The following is a 17,353-nucleotide window of genomic DNA, read 5'->3' on the forward strand; positions in this document are numbered from 1 at the left end:
ATATATATATATATCACAGTAGACTCGGCGTAAGTCGTCACCATCGGGACCGAGAAAAAAGTGACTACTTATAAATGTGACGACTTACCCGTATGCGAACATTCATGATGACGGTGGGGTGAAGGATGAAGTTGCGCGTGGCCTGGACACACGTGTGAGAGCCGGCTATTGTACCAAAAGGAAAACACAATCCTCGGGGCATAGGTGGGGGTGAGTTAGTGAGTTGCAAAGTGATCAAGCAAAGATGGAATTCATGAATCAGTTTATCAAAAGTAAATGAACAACTCTGTAAGACAACTCGTATACCATCGGTGATGGTATGGTGACAAATTACATGACACACACAGTCATCGTGGTGATGATTACCACTCAATGCCTATGTGTAAGTGAGTGCAGTAATGTACAAAACAAGCCAAGATAAAACCATGATCGGACTTCAACACGAAGCTCGATCGATCCTTTACTTCTTCGTGAAGTAATCCGTTATGTTTGAATGCCTCAAACTCTTGGGCATCTGGTGCATGAGAAAGGATTCAAACCGGTCATTGTATTCCATGATGTTGGCTGGGCAATCCTCCACTGAAAGACAGTATCGGCCGAATATTTGGCCGAATGCGAATATTTGGCTGAGCCGACATTTGCCGAAACCAGATGATGAGCGCGTCATCGACATCTTCAAAGGACACACATTTCACACTTCCCACCGGCCTCACGATCTTCTCCACTTGTCCAAATATCTTGCCCTTATTCTTCAAGATATCGTTCAATGTCTGCCGTTTGATGTCCAACTTCTCAGCTATGTCTGTTTTCTTCATCAGTGGATTTGCCTCACAAAACTGGATAATGTCGTATTTTTCTTGGTAGGTTTTAGTTGTAAGCTTACGCTTAGTCGCCATTGTCCTGCCTGCAGTGCGTACACACGATCAACGTGTGTACGCAGTTATAAATAGCCTATCACTGGCGGTGTACACCAATGAGCGATCATCACGATTCCATGAAATCGGGCTTCTCACGAGGCAGCAGTTCCGTGTGACGAGTTAGGAATGGTAATTTACTTGAGTTTCCATTACGTGGGAATGGACAACATCTGACGACTTAGACGAAATGACGACTTACAGAGGGATGACCCTTTATTCAAAGGGATTTAACATGAGATAAATTCGGGACTTTTTGACACTGCCGACTTACACCTAGTCTACTGTATGTATATATATATATATATATATATATATATATATATATATATATATATATATATATATATATATATATATATATATATATATATATATATATATATTGTTACGAATTTGGGAATTTGATTGCACACAACATTCAGGTTCCTTTCGTCAGTTATGCCGATAAGTGCATTTTCCCTAGATAGATCACCTTCCATTGTTTAATGGGCAGAAATCGATTAAGTGCGCTGCAAGATTCAATTTAATAGTTAGGGAGCGATCACAACACAATGGAGACACCCCTCCCCCTCTTCTGCGAAGAGGAAGAAGAGCCCTCCCGTCCCGTGATTCATGACGTCAACAACTCCCTCCCACCCGTGGTTGAGCGGGGGATGGAGCACGAGGGCATGAGTCATGCCGGGAGCGGGGGAGGGGGCCGATAAGAATAAAGAAGAGATCCTCTGCTTTGTTTGGGCTGGCTTGTCAGTAGTAGGCCTTCGGGTTCTGCTTGGCTTGGGTTAGGAGGAGGCTTTTTGAAGGCTTTCTACTTTGGCTTGGAAGCTTTTAGTAAGCTTTTTGCTTCGGCTTGGCTTTTAGCAGGCCTTTGGGTTCTGCTTGACAAGGGTTGAGACTTTTGTTCAGTGAGCTTCGGTTCGCTTGGTGAGGTGGAGGCTTTTTGGAGAGCTTTTTGCTTCGGCTTGGCTTTTCAGCAGACCTTCGGGGTCTGCTTGGCTCGGTTCACTTTTTCGGCTCTTCTTGGTTCGTGTTGAGAGGGGCATTGTTCATCAGAAGAGAGTCGAGCTGGTTGCTCTGCTCGGAGTTCTTGGTTCGTGTTGAGAGAGGCTTTGTTCATCGGAAGAGAGTTGAGCTGGCTGCTCGGCTGGCTCTTCTTGGTTAGTGGAGCTCTTTGTTCTCCGCTTGGTTCCCGGCTTGGTGAGACTCATCAGCCTCATCTTGGAGGCGGTTCTTCGAGATAGCGACGCATCGATGGGAAGGATCGGTGCCTCGTCTCACCAGCACGTGTTCGGAAGCGCGAGAGGATTCGCTGGAGCTCGGGAAGCATCGTGCCTCACGGAGATTGGATCCAGCTCGCTCTCGCTGGAGCCCGGGTCCGAACAGCTTGAAGACCACACGGGAGGTTCGAGATAGGTTCTGGGTTTCAACTCATCTGTCCCTCCGAGCTGGAGTCTGTTATTAAAGGAATCAGCCACCATTTCTTGGGTGTGTGTGTGTGTGTGTGTGTGCGTACGTGTGTCCATGGGCCCGTCTAATAAATAGGAAACTGTTAAGTGCTTTGTGTGCTGTAAATGATTGCATTGCATTTCGTATAGTCCGTATAGTTCTGCTCTGACATGCTTCCCTCGTGCCCCATTGTTTTAAAAATACCCCAATTGTTAAATGTGTTCAGCTCGTCGCGTCGATTCTTTCATTGACTGAGCATTTCATGTGTTGGGAGTTAGAAAGCCGTTGGTTTGCCGTAAAAGGGGGACATTCGAACAGACGGTTCTCGGCGATTAAGCCGCTTGGAATCGTGCACGGGACAGGCTCGCTTAAGCGGCTTGTTCTGTACGAGTTCCGTCGAGGGTGGAATACCCCGGTAGTGGGATCACGTGGGTATTTAGGTAAATTGAAGATTGGTAATCGACCCCAGCCCACGTGGTCTGCCCATTGGCGTATTTCGGTTCTTGCACAAGGACCCGTCGGCCTCAGAGTTATCCGGGCGGCAATCTATATTCTGGGCGATTGGTCGGGCCGACTCGACTTGCGCCTCCGTCAGAGCGGTCAGTTCGCGGCCGACCACCGGCGCCGTAACAATGTATATATATATATATATATATATATATATATATATATATATATATATATATATATATATATATATATATATATATATATACATCTCTGTCTCTCGTCCTTGGAGCAGCTTGAACTGGGCTCTCTCCCCTCACACAGAAGTAATAGCGTAGTGGCCGGGGCTGAAAAAGGGCTCTAATTTAGGAGATACAGTACCTCTACCGGAGGTATAACAAGTTGAAACCGGTCTCATTTGAACCGTATGGATGTCTAGTTTTTGAAAACTGAGGTTGTAGTTGTTGAAATTCTGCACAACATGGTGAATTAACCCCTTGAGTGTGGGAACATAATAGAAAATGGCCATTTTCAATAATTCTTTATTTACTTCAATAAGCATAAAATACAAGTCGAATGGTTAAATATTTCAGGGTATTTCTATGTATTGGACATGTTTTAAGATATTTCAGGGGGTTTTCGGCTCCTGAGGCGGTTAAGGACCCACAAAATACCCCCAATTTTGGCAGTTTTTGTGCAATTTTAGCAAAAACTTGTATGTTTTCTCTTATTAAATGCCCAATATATGTTTTTAAAGTGCCAAATTTGATTATTTTCATCAGGCAGGGTGTCATTAAAGAATGTCAGTTAAACTCTGATAGAATGTTCACAACCAGGTAAATTAACCCTTTCTCTGACATGTGCACGGTTCAAGTGAAAATTCTCATTTTTCTAAAATCGGCATCTTTAATGCAAAAATGAAGTTATCATGGAAAACTCTGGAAAATATCAGGGTTACTATTAGAAATTGATATTATGCAAGGTGTTTCATGGACTTTTATGCTGCCAAGGGGTAAAAGACCCTCCAGAATACCTTCAAATCGGCATTTTTAAAACTAATTTTATTCCACAATTTCCTCTTTTTCGCATGATATTGTCATTACATGTTATAACAGTCCCAAGTCTGATTTGATGAACCAGTCACATTGTCTCATGAATGAAATTGCAGTTGAACCCGGATAAAAAGATTCACACCTTTGAGAAAATCTATTCAATATGTTTATATTGTTGCACAGTGAAACCCACTCATGAATCTTTCAATACTGATCATATCTGAAATCAGCTGGCCATGCATCTAAATATCAAAAACAGTGTCTATCTCTGTTGCATTTTCATTTTCATTTTCCTGTTGCACGACATTGTTGTGATTGTTGCAGTCAGTGCAGCTACATATGTTAATACTCTAGTCCTGCAAGGATACAAGGGCACATCCTCCCGTTTTCACAGTTTTTGTCAGTGCATTGGAGGTGTGTTAAGTCTCGAACCTCAGCTGGAGCGGAATCTTGAGTATACATAGTCTGGGTAATTCCACCACCTTCACAAGTGGACCAGCCATGACCAACTGGTGATATAAACGGTGGGTTTGCAACATGGCTGTCGCACCAAATCTTGGTTTGATACTTGACCCGCAGGATGTGCTGCTTGAATGTATCCTCGGTTGGGGGAAGCATAGATGCTGGTTTGTCTGTGGTCGTGGCCAAATGGAAACGTAGATCATTCAATGAATCCAAGTCTTTGCCTTTTTTGCCATACATCAGAAGCACAAATTTCCGTGACAATGAAACACACAAGTGTCAATATCAGCCTCATGAAATCCTTTCATATCTGACAATGCTTGTGCATTCTTGATCAGTGTAGATTAAGCTGTTCGCTTCCCAATTCTGTTGAAAGAACATGTGGTGTCACACCCAGTGATAGCGTGTATGGCAGGGAGACACTCACAAACAGTCAGTCCGAGCTGAGTAACTATCACATGGACTGGAATGTATTTCTCCTTTCCAGAATGCCCAGCGTACATATATACCTTGTCAGTCAGCTGTTTTCTACTAGAATAGTAGATCAACAGTACCAGGACATCCGTGTCATCACAGCGAACAATGACTCTTGAATGGTCACGTGAGAGACTGACAGCATGGAGGATTATCCTAGTATCCGCTTCCTCCTGTGTACTCTGAAGAGAGTCAATGGATGAGACTCCAAGTGGTTGTACTTCTTTCACCAGCTTGCCATCACCGAAACCATGATTGATTTGTGAATAATTGATTTCTCATTTGGTAATTGTTCGTGATTGTCCAATATATGTTGAGAGATGAAGTCTGCTAGGCTGGACTTGTTGCCTCCACTTTTCAGAAACTGGCAGTAGTTTGGAACCTGTCTGCCAGCAGCTTGATGAAGAATGACAGCATTGTCCAATTGATCTGATTCATCACAACATCCAAATTCGTAATCACCCTATTCATTGATTTTAATGTTCAGAGCAGATACCTTCTTCACGAGATCCATTCTGGCTAATAAAAGCATCCGATCACAAAATCACTTCTTCAGCTTCTGTTTGAGTTTCCATGATGGATATTCGCTGGGTTTCTCCGCTGTACTCTCACCTAGTTCCTGAAATATAACCAGGAGTCATTCATGCAATGTAGACAGTGTCACAAACCTTCTTCAGTCAGCCTTTGACCAGTCAGCCTTTATATTTCTTGGTGAGATATAACGGCTAACAGGATTTGTGGTATTTTGCATCATACGCAAATAAGTCTGGATATGACAACATTTGCATGCGAGTCTTGTCATCGAGTCTTTCCAAAGATGCTGCAATGACACGGTCACGAGTTGAAGCTCCGGTGCCAGTGGCGATTTCCGATAACCTTTCTGCTCTTTTGTACGATTTCTCACGGATGAAACAATCAGTTCTTATGTTAAATGTGGAAGTGTGTGCGCCGGATTTGGGATGGACCACTCTCAACCATGTCACCAGCATTATCAGCCGTATCATTCACAGTAGCAAGTTCATTTTGTACATACTTGCAGTTGTATAAGATGCCCTACAGATGATTCCCTGCAAGAGAAGGGTATTAAATTTCAGCTCGAGATACCATAGCAGTGAATCCCCGCTGGGAATTAGGCCTATGAATAAGGGTCAGTATACCGGGTGTGGAGCCTAATTAGTACTTAATTAAAGATTCCAGCTATCCTCACACAACATACACTTACTGAAGGGAGCCAACACTAAGGATTTATAGCCACTGAGCATGCAGAGCGCTTTCACTTTTCATACATGTGGCATTCCATGGCCATGCTAATACCATGTACAACACATTTTTTACACATACACATAGGGCCTACACCATCACATAGTTTCATTAATCCTCTGATCTTGTACTAGGAGAACATCTTTGGTTTTCTTTTTAAGACCCTACCTGTTCAATAGGCCTAATTTGACCAATACAATGAGTGATGATCCTCTTCTTGAAGTCAGTGTGTTGGAGTTGATAAGAAGATTTGACATGTTTGAGCCATGCATGACAGAGGCACAGGTGTCATGATGCCAAAAACAAAAGATCAGCAGCGGCAATGCCACCTATGATGTCTTGGTTTAACTAATAATATCATCATGGGAGAAAATTCCAACCGTCATCATCATTATTAATTGTATTTATTTACAGTACATATGCTACATGTGGGGGTATTTTGGGTTCCTTTTAATCCCCTACTCATGACAAACTGCACAGAATATCTCAAAACATGAAATGCCATCGAATATGACAATGTAATGAGTTTGGCCCGAAATCGTTAAAAAATGCTGAATTAGTGGTATTCCGGAGGGTCTTTTACCCCTTGGCAGCATAAAAGTCCATGAAATACCTTGCATAATATCAATTTCTAAGAGTAACCCTGATATTTTCCATTGCTTTCCATGACAACAGTTCATTTTTGCATGAAAGATGCCGATTTTAGAAAAATGAGAATTTTCACTTGAACTGCGCACATGTCAGAGAAAGGGTTAATTTACCTGGTTGTGAACATTCTATCATAGTTTAACTGACACATTATTTAATGAGACAACCTGCCTGATGAAAATAATCAAATTTGGCATATTTAAAACATATATTGGGCATTTAATAAGAGAAAACGTACAAGTTTTTGCTAAAATTGCGCAAAAACTGCCAAAATTGGGGGTATTTTGTGGGTCCTTAACCACTTTTGGTGCATAAAACCCCCTGAAATATCTTAAAACATGTCCAATACATAGAAATACCCTGAAATAATCAACCATTCTACATATATTTTATGCTTATTGAAGTAAATAATGAATTGTTGAAAATGGCCATTTTTTCTTTTGTTCCCACACTCGAGGGGTTAATTCACCATGTTGTGCAGAATTTCAACAACTATAACCTCAGTTTTTGAAAACTAGGCATCAATACGGTTCAAATGAGACCGGTTTCAGCTTGTTATACCACCGGTAGGGGTTGACTCATTTTTCTCGGTCTCGGCCACGACACTATAACTGGTCATGTAACTGCACTGGCAAAGATGATGGGCAGGACTGCTGGTTCAGTGCAGGGCAAGCGGAGGGAGTTGTACAGTGCATCCAATGCCTGCGCGAATGCCCCACCTGCTTGATTGGAACCTCGTTTAAGAAATCAAAGTGCTGGAATTGCTGCTTAGACGATCAAAGCGCTGGTGAAATGGAGTTACGTTGGGCAAATAGTTTTTGATAATGATAGAAAGGATGAAGGATGAGAATGAGGTTTGAATACAGAGTTGAAGAATGAGGAAGAGCACAATGGGAATAGTTCTAATTATTCACAAAACATAGTCCCTTCCACTGACACAAGGGGAGAGGTAAGCTTACGAAACAAAAATATGATGGAGACATCTAAATTCCAGGGTATTCGAAGATCATAACTGTGTGTGTGTGTGTGTGTGTGTGTGTGTGTGTGTGTGTGTGTGTACGTGTGTGTGTGTGTGTGTGTGTGTGTGTGTGTGTGTGTGTGTGTGTGTGTGTGTGTGTGTGTGTGTGTGTGTGTGTGTGTGTGTGTGGGTGTGTGGGTGTGTGGGTGTGTGGGTGTGTGTAGCCTGGTGTTGGCGCAGTGGTTAGGGCAGCGGCTTGGGATCCAAAAGGTCCTGAGTTCAAGCCCCGTTGGGCCACTGAATTAATACACCAGGGGGTTGACTCAGCCCGTCATCCTTCCGAAGTCGGCGAAATGAGTACCAGTATACTGGGCCGGTGTATACCCCGGTTAAAAAAGGTGTACCATATCCCTGTGACGTAAGAGGCGACCAGGGTTGCGTCATGAAGGGCATCTGGCGTAAAACCTGTGCCAAATCACTATGTGGATCATACAGATGATCCGCTGTGGCGACCCCTAACGGGAGCAGCCGAAAGAAAAAGATGTATGTGTGTATATATATATATATATATATATATATATATATATATATATATATATATATATATATATATATATATATATATATATATATATATATATATATATATATATATATATATATATATATATATATTCCAATTGCGTCTGTGTGCGTGTCTGTGTGCGTGTGCGTGTGCGTGTGCGTGACCGCTGTTTCTCGACAACCACTGGTCCGATCTAATTGAATGCCAGATATATTGCTGGGGACCCGAGGATGTGCCTTTTCAAGGTTTGATATTAATCGGACAAGGGCTTGCCAAGTTATGGCCATTTATTTACCAACCAATGAGAAGACACGTTGTTGCGTGGGCGTGGCCGATGGGGAAGGGAACCTCAGCCGCGTTCCCCATTACGGGTTACAACGTACGGGCTTCCGGAGAGTGATGACTTCGTGTATTCCAATAATTTCTCGATTTCTTATGCGCATTTATAGATAAACACAATGCCCCAAGTTATGATCGTTTTCATATTAGACGGTGCATAAATTTCGGTAACATCAGAGTGCTGGTGTGCTCCGAACCAGGAAGTAATTTTTTTTCTCTCTTCTCTTCTCTTTTTGTTTTTCCTTGCGACGACATTGCGAAAAGGTAACATACGTTAGCGCGAATTGAATAATTGGCCATAAAAACCTAAATTGCAAATCATCGTAACTGTGATATGCGAACTTCAGCGCCACACACGTACGGGCACGCGAGAGCAAAGAAACGGACTGTGTGGTTGTTGTTTCTTGCTCGCGGTTGGAATATTTATTTACCCTTTTATTATTATTATATATATTTTTTGTTTACGGGCATGTACTCGTATATATAAAATCAGATTGGCACGTCTGTTTTTTTAAGTCTGCTGAATATTTTGGCTTCATGTAAAAAAAAATCCCGGGGGAAGGCCTACCATAACAAGACAGCTGAGGTGGGTCAGACATATCACAAGAATGGAAGATCTTCATACACATAGTGCTGTGTTCTGCAGAGAGGTCATTCACAGAGCTGGTTCCTGGAGACACCCAAGGACATGCTACAAGTAATGTGTGAAGAGAATCTTCAAGAGCTAATATACCACAGGTCAACTTGAAGGAAACGGCCAAACAGACAAGCGTGGCGTCAAGCCGTCCAGCAGAGAGGGCATCCACTGCAGGTTCTGCTTGCGTTGGAAGCAGACAGATGGGAAGGGTGGCATCAATAACAACAGCACAAACCAAGACCAACATCAACTCTTCCAATGCGGTTGTGGCAGAAGACATAGCAGTCGTGCAAGAACACAAACACAAACGGCAGCGGGATATCCTACTACTTTGGAAAAAAAAAAAAGACATCCTCAGAGGGACAGCAACATTTATGACAAAAGCTAAAACGTCTGAAGGTCGATATTCTTTTGTAGACATTTAAATTCCTGGTACTTGACAAAAGCTCATCCTGCACACTTCTTTTTGTCCAAAGCACAAGTAACGTGTCAATCTCAACTCCAGACATAACGAATATTCGCATTTGTCTGCCATTTTCTCTGACCTCTAGCGAGTGAGTAAAGTCATTTGGACAGCTGACGTAGCTGGAAACACGACAATTGGTCTTCCGACTTTAGCCTGCAGCAGACATAGAAGTACCACGGCATTTTCCCCAGTATTACCACAACTGAAAAGCTGTGTTCTACTAAATTTCTTTACATTGCAAGTTCAAAGCCATTTTCAGATTCATTGTTGATATTTTAAGCATTTAAAAAGGGAAGCGCTTGAGAAAAATAGGTGGGATGTGGAAAAGACGCAAACCTTCCCAAACCAGTTTCATGTAAATATTTCAGGATTCAGGTTCCCTCGTAGCAATCGCCACATCTTTGCAAGCAAACTGCATCGCGGGGGCGTTGCTGTCAGCAGAACCAGTTCATCAGGCTGAGAAAGAACTCCACTTTGCAAAATATCAAAATCCTTGTCAGAAATGAAAGGCCCTTACATACTCATTCATATATGGATGGTTTTCCATGTTCATTTGTACATGCTAGGGAAATATTGTTTACATTTCACATATTCCACGTGTGCTCAATAATTTGATGGCGTACACCTGCTTTACATAAGAATGAAGTCTTGGCTTAAGGCCAAACCTGATGAAGTCACAAGAAAAATTCTGATGCACCATACTCTGTTAGAGCGTGGGTATTGCTGAATAAGTTTCTTAGCAAGGGTTGCACTGGGTGGTTTGCCATTGCCTTCCCAGTCGTAGGGCAGGAATTTATAATTTGTTTATGGTGCCGGCGATAGCTCGCCCACTCTTCGCCGAGGACACGGTGGGATCTTCAATGTCCACCGACTAATGTCAGCAGATGGGACGACAGTTTAACGTACATCCGAGGGATGGCACGCACATTGATGAAACACCAAGATGACGGGTTAAAGCTGGGCAGAGATTCAAACCAGGATTAGGCAACTTAGAGAGGATTGCGCATACCTCGAGGCTAGGCCATCCTGCAAGCACAAAATAAAACACTTGATATTTTCCCAATAAACAGATGCAAGATGAAACAGTATGTACGGCACCTCAGCAGCTCATCTTACCTCCCAGTACTTTGCACGGTGCACACCCTCAGAATAGGCTCGTGAAAACTTGCTTTCGCTACTGAGTGCTGTGATGGAAGCACTGAACTGTGCCATGGGGTGCAGGCTGGTGGGAAAGTTGTCAATCATGGTGACGACATGCGAGGGTAGCTCAGCGCGGCGTGCCCACTCTCGTGACACCCAGCTCACCTGAGTGGCATGAAAAGGAATTTAGGGGCAATGGGCTTTCCAAATACACACATTTCCACACACTACTTCAATCTTGTTCCCTTAACCTGGTACAGCTAGGGGACTCTTCACATTAACAGCCTCAAGCATTGCTCGCCGATTTAACCCATTACTCCCTGGTAGCCAATCTAAACATTTGTAGAACACAACCTTACGCCAAAGGACCAATATGTGCGGAATTCCGTCGCGCGACGTTAAACGATGATTGCTTTTCCATTATCAGTGTTACAGTTTCACAACTCCCATTGTAAGCCAACCATCTGCAATGGGATCGCGAGCCCAAACTGAGCCATGGAGTTGAGGTTTGCTCATTACAGCTCTTCATGGCATTGATCCAAGTGCAAAAAATATTAAGGAAGGCAATAGCAGGGCTGCTGCAGAGATCACATCGAGCCAAATTGCCTATTCATGTGCCAAATTGACTCAAATTGTACTCAAATGGTATGCTTTGACAGCACAGCAACCTTCCAGCACAGTGAATGGATTGCTTTAATGCTGCGGCAATGAGGCAATGAGAACAAAGTAAACGCGAGTAATAAATGCTAATACATTCAAAAACCATAGCATAGTCCTTCTGAAGGCATGGCTTGCAAAATATTCCAGCAACACTAATCGGTCGGCAATCACTGCAGTCATCATGTTTATTTAGTTGGTTATGAGAAATAGCAGCACTATATCTTAAGTGAGACATGACAGCACAGAGAACAGCAAGATGGGTTAAAGCAAACCTGTTCCACAGCCAACTCTACAGTGTGTAAACAAGAACTGAAAACCAATTAGCTGGCACACAAAACTATTGCACATCAATGGACACTTCACTAAAATAATAAATCATTTATAATTTAAAAAAAAAAAAAAAACAATAAACAAAAAAACATGAATTACCTTACTAATCCATGGAAGTCTTTCTGTATCCTTACTCAAACAAGCAAATCAATTTGGTATCTGATGAAAATTAACAATTATTAGCTAATCTGGCCTTAAGTCCGGTGAGCTTATGTGATCGAGCAGTGTCTGGAGGTGAGCGAGTGAGTCAGTAAACATGTCAGTCATTATCGCTTGAACCAAACGCATGATTTTGATGAAATTTGGCCACAAGCTCTATATCTGATGCTTACCGAAGGTTTATTAACCACATCAAAATCTGCTTTCATCAAGGGTGTCGACGGCGGGGGGGGGGGGGGGGTAAAAAAAAAGTATTTGCTCCCTTCTCCAAAACCACACACAATTTCGATGAAACTTGACCACTACCTTAATCACCCATGATGTAACAAAATAAAACAAAATGTGTGTGTATGTGTATGTGTGTGTGTATATACATATATATATATATATATATATATATATATATATATATATATATATATATATATATATATATATATATATATATATATATATATATATATATATATATATATATATATATATATATATATATCTCTTGGTGTTGGCGTAGCGGTTAGGGGAGCGGCTTGGGATCCAAAAGGTCCTGAGTTCAAGCCCCGTTGGCCGCTTGAATTAATCACACCAGGAGGTTGACTCAGCCTGTCATCCTTCCGAGGTCGGCGAAGTGAGTACCAGTGTACTGGGCCCGGTGTATGCCCCGGTTAAAATAGGTGTACCATATCACTGTCGTAAGAGGCGACCAGGGTTGCGTCAGTAAGGGTATCTGGCGTAAAACCTGTGCCAAATAATTATGCGGATAATAACGCATAATCCGCTGTGGCGACCCCTTACGGGAGCAGCCAAAAGAAGAAGAAGATATCTATCTATATATATATATATATATATATATATATATATATATATATATATATATATCTATATATATATATATATATATATATATATATATATATATATATATATATATATATAGTTACGGATTTCAGAATCCGGTCTGATGAATGCATCCACACATCCAGGTCTTCAGACAGTTCTTTCCTGAAATGCATGTTCAGATTAGACCCATCCCCATGTCTAATGGGATTTTAAATGTGATGCGTTGAGAAGGGTAAAGAATAGTTCCCCTCTCTTATGGGAGGCTTTTTTCTTTACAATAGACACGTTTACACACATTTTTCGCGAGCTCCGATGCCTCCCCACCCCCCTTATTTTTCCTCAGCAATGTTAATGCACACATTTATTCGTGAACTCTACCACGCACCCTTATTTTTCCTCAGCAACATTCTTTCGTAAGCTCCGACGCCCGCCTTTGAGAGCACATGGTAGTCATGGTAACCGTGCGCAAGTGGGGCGAGGTGAGCTTGGGGCAGACTGCACCCACCGAGACGGCCCGCAGATATAAAACGAATTGGAGGTCCGTTCTGAGGGGAGAGAAGAAAGAGAGAAGTAAGAGGTGGGAGAAGATAACGAGAAAGAAAGCCAGAGAGGAAAAGGGAGAAGAAAGAGGGCGAAGTAAGCGCGAGAAGCGAGCAAGAAGCGGGTGTAAGCACGCAAAAAAAAGAGAGGAAGCGTGCAAGTGAGCAAGCGAGCGTGTGGGTGTCTGACCAGCGCCAACGAGACAATTTGTCCTTCCCAGTGCTTGAGCAAGTGAGCGTGTGGGTGTGAGCAGCACCGACAACGAGTGAGGCACGGGTCGGTCACCAACGTGTGAGGCGCGTGTCAGTCACCGACAGAACGTGTGGGTCACTGGACGTCACTAGTTTCATGAAGTGTGAGGAACTGCCCGTGTCGCAGCACCAGGGCCTAAACCCGTGACAGACGATCTCGGTGCCCTCCCAGATGTCGACTGGCGCTCAAGGCTGTTCACGAGTGGGTGCACGGCAAGGCTGGGTGCTGGCGACGGACGTGACACGCACGCACATATTTCAGGGCGTTTTCACTTCACGGACGACTACTCTCTGGTGAGTGAGACGATTTCCCCCCCCCCCTCCCCGAATGATCTGTTGGGTACCTTTGTCTGTGTTTAGCTGTAAGCAAGTCAACCTCCCTGATAAGCATCAGCTCTTTGTCTCTTTCCTGGCATTTGATTGATTTTGCCTGATTACCTATTAATTTATTTACCTCAGAAAATAAAAAGTTGTTTTATATTTATTTATTTTATTATTAATAAATCATTTGTCGACTTCCAACCTGTCATGTTTGTCCTTTCCTTCCATTGGTCTAGCATTGTCTGAACCTTGATAGACTGGGAGGTAATTACCAAAGATTTGACCAAAAATAGACGGCACGCACCAGCGGTTAAAATGCTCGGCCGCCCTAATTAAAACGTCTGAGATAACATTGGTGCTTCGCCAAGGGCGCGCTCCCCGCTCAGGTAACCACGAGACCTCTAGTTAAACGGAATAATTAGACGGTGGACACTGGAACTCGTGGTTAATTGGGTGGCGTTCGTGGTTTTAAAACAACCCACCATACCACAACGTTAATTGTGAGCGGTGGCCCCAGGTCCGGCTCTTCTGAGGACAACCAGGGATTAATCCCGCTGAGTGACAAGCTGGTGTCTCGGTACCCGTGGTCGCAACAACTGGTGTCTGGGAGTGGGATATTTTTTTAACCCCCTTGATCAATAAATTTGTGTAAGGTCATCGACCTGTGGTGCGCTTCACGCACCTCGAAATTCAGTGGTTAGCCAAAATTTTAGTTAAATCTATTGGGACGGACAATGGCGGACCAACACGGGCAGGACCCGGTGGGCCATGTGGATGATGTAAATATGGATACGGAATGGACGCAGGACCCGCATGAAGTCACAATGGAGGGTGAAGAGGAAGCAATGGGAGAGATGGAAAATAACCCCCACCCTCGGTCTCTGGAAAATGCAGCGCTTATCGCGCAGAACGCCGGGTTATCGCCATCAGTGCAGCCCGGGAATGACATTATGTTGTTCATGAGACAATTAATGGCACAAATGAAAATGTCGAGCGAAGAAAATAGAAAAATGGACAGGATGAGTGAAGAAAACAGCAGAATGGAAGCGATGAGCAGAAAAATGGACGAAAAAAACCAGAAAATTGGACAAGATGAGCAAAGAAAACAGGGCACAAATAAAAATGATGGACCAAAACAATGACAGCAGAATGGAAGCGATGAGGAGAAAATGGATGTGATGGGCGATGAAATAAAAAGGGAGATGAGTGAATCGATGGGCAGAGAAATGGCGGCGGTACGAGAGGAGGTAAGAGTGTAGGATTGGTGTCCGGGAAGAGATGAGGGAGAGCAAGGCCAGACTGATGGGAGAGATTGGGAAGATAAAGGAGGGAGAAGGACTGACAATAGGACAGAATGAGTTGAAGGAACAAATGGAGAAGAACACAGGGGCGATAAAGGGGTGAAGAGCCGCCAAGAAGGAAACAACAAGAGAGATGACGGCAATTAAAAACGAATGTAAAATGGCACATGAGAAACTGACGAAGAGAGTAGAGGAGGTGACAGACGATGGGAACAAAGGAACGGGAAATGGAAACAAATAGAAACAACGAAGGTGACGTTAGAGGGAGAAATACAAGGGGAACATCGGGAATCAATGATGGTTAAAGAGGAGGTGGATGAGGTAAACAGAGATTATTGAAATTAACGCAAAACGGGTAGAAACAGGTGGTGGTGTCAAGGAAGTGATTATTGAATGCATGGACGTGTTATGACAGAGTGCTCGAAAAACAGGAGGTGAGTGCAGTGAAGGCGAGTCATGGCGAGACCAGGAGCGTGCATGATACGATTGGGTGTGTGTCGAGCTTGGGGGGAAGAAAGGACCCAGGGTTTCTTGGAGTGCCCAATGTGCCAGAGTATGTGCGGAGTGCATGTGACATAACATGGATGAGTGCACAGGAAAGAGTGAGACACGGATCGACCTGGACGGAAGTAGTGGTTTGTGTAGCGGACTGGAGGGGCGAGCCTCCTGAGCGGGACAGAGTTGTATTGGAAGAGGTGCTGGCTCCACAGGACTTTGCGTACGAGGTACGCGAGTGCGTACAGTCCGTACTTTGCCAACCACCCAAGCACGGACGGTGGTGCGGTGTAAATGCTCCATGATAAATAAATCACTGGAGCACGGATGGTGAAACAGAACGGATTTGGCTGCAATTTTTTTCCCACGGGGACCAGGTGTGCAATATGCACGGTACACCCGGCATGAGCAATAGGCAAGGCGAGCAGGCTTAGTTCCCTGTGGGAAAACCCCAATTCCCAGTGGCAAGAATTGAAACACAAATTGCCTTGCAATAGACATATGACTGAGCACCTTCGCGGATGCAGAGTGCTCATTATCATAGGGGTAAGTGACAGTGACGGGGCGACGTTACGCCCTCCTGTATCGGCCAAACCGAAGGGGCGAGTGCGCTGTCGACCACAGCCCTGGAGGTGCAAGGGCTGTCGGGCCTTCCCACGAGTACACAAAGCCCGGCCAGGATGTAGAGAACATCCACGCCCGGGGCAAAGGAGCATTAGTTAGGGTAAGGGTTTAGCGTTAGATTGACCGGCCTCATGGGGGCATTAAGAGCAGTTCTCCATGGGGCCCGGTAACACGAGTTAGGGGGAATTTAGGTTAGAATTTAGAAATGGAGTAAAGACATGGACAGACATGGAATGTGTAGTGGGGACGTAGCTTAGCGGTAGAGTTAAATGGGAGCATGCGTAGTATGAGGGATGATGAGGGTGCACGAGATAGTTAGGGGAAATTAGTGAGGATATGCTGTGTCGGTGAGTGGAAATGTGTTTATGTGTGGGAGATGAATGAGTGTGAGGGCAGGACAATGGCCGGTATGAGTGTGAGTAATGGAATGCATGGTGCAAAGGATTGAATGGGAGGAGTGGATCCCTCCCAAGGAAACCCAGGGGTTAGTTGAAAGTTAGATAGGGGGATTAGGTAAATTTGCACATGGATGTCGTTACGCGGTTGCTGCTGATTGTGGAAGTTAAAAAAAAAAAAGTGTGTGTGTGTGTGTGTGTGTGTGTGTGTGTGTGTGTGTGTGTGTGTGTGTGTGTGTGTGTGTGTGTGTGTGTGTGTGTGTGTGTGTGTGTGTGTGTGTTTGAGATAATGAACCGGCTGGGGGTGCGGCTTGTGAGTGTAGGATTCGGTTGAAGCAGGCGTTGGAGCTCGTCGGCCAGAGGTAGGTCCAGGGGGCCATTTGTGTATTAGTGGACGCAGGTACCAGAGGAGAGGGGCCTGGCGTGTAAGTGTAGTGTTCAGTGGTACCGGGTGTCCGAGCAGTGGGACCCGGGCTGCCAAAATGCCAAGTGGGCATCGAGGGGGGGGAGTGCTAGTGAGGGCATCCCCCATGTTAGGGTAAGGAGCAGGTAAGCTCGGAGGCAGCTCCAGCATCCCAGGGGTGCTAATGGTGAGTATGCAGGTGGGCAGACCTGCAAGTGGAGCCACA

General features: G+C 44.1%; 1 protein-coding gene across 1 annotated transcript in view; it reads right to left on the bottom strand.

The window, feature by feature from the left end:
- The window catches only part of CS (citrate synthase), a 72,140-nt gene that overhangs the window by 34,950 nt on the left and 19,837 nt on the right, over nt 1-17,353 (bottom strand). The window contains exon 6 of the mRNA XM_085870881.1: nt 10,785-10,973. Coding sequence (XP_085727007.1) covers nt 10,785-10,973 — 189 coding nt within the window. The remainder of the gene's footprint in view (nt 1-10,784; nt 10,974-17,353) is intronic.

The sequence above is a fragment of the Eptatretus burgeri genome, chromosome 2 (genome assembly GCF_056783735.1).
Source record: "Eptatretus burgeri isolate ZD-2024b chromosome 2, Ebu_testis_v1, whole genome shotgun sequence".
In the NCBI taxonomy this organism is placed as follows: domain Eukaryota; kingdom Metazoa; phylum Chordata; class Myxini; order Myxiniformes; family Myxinidae; genus Eptatretus; species Eptatretus burgeri.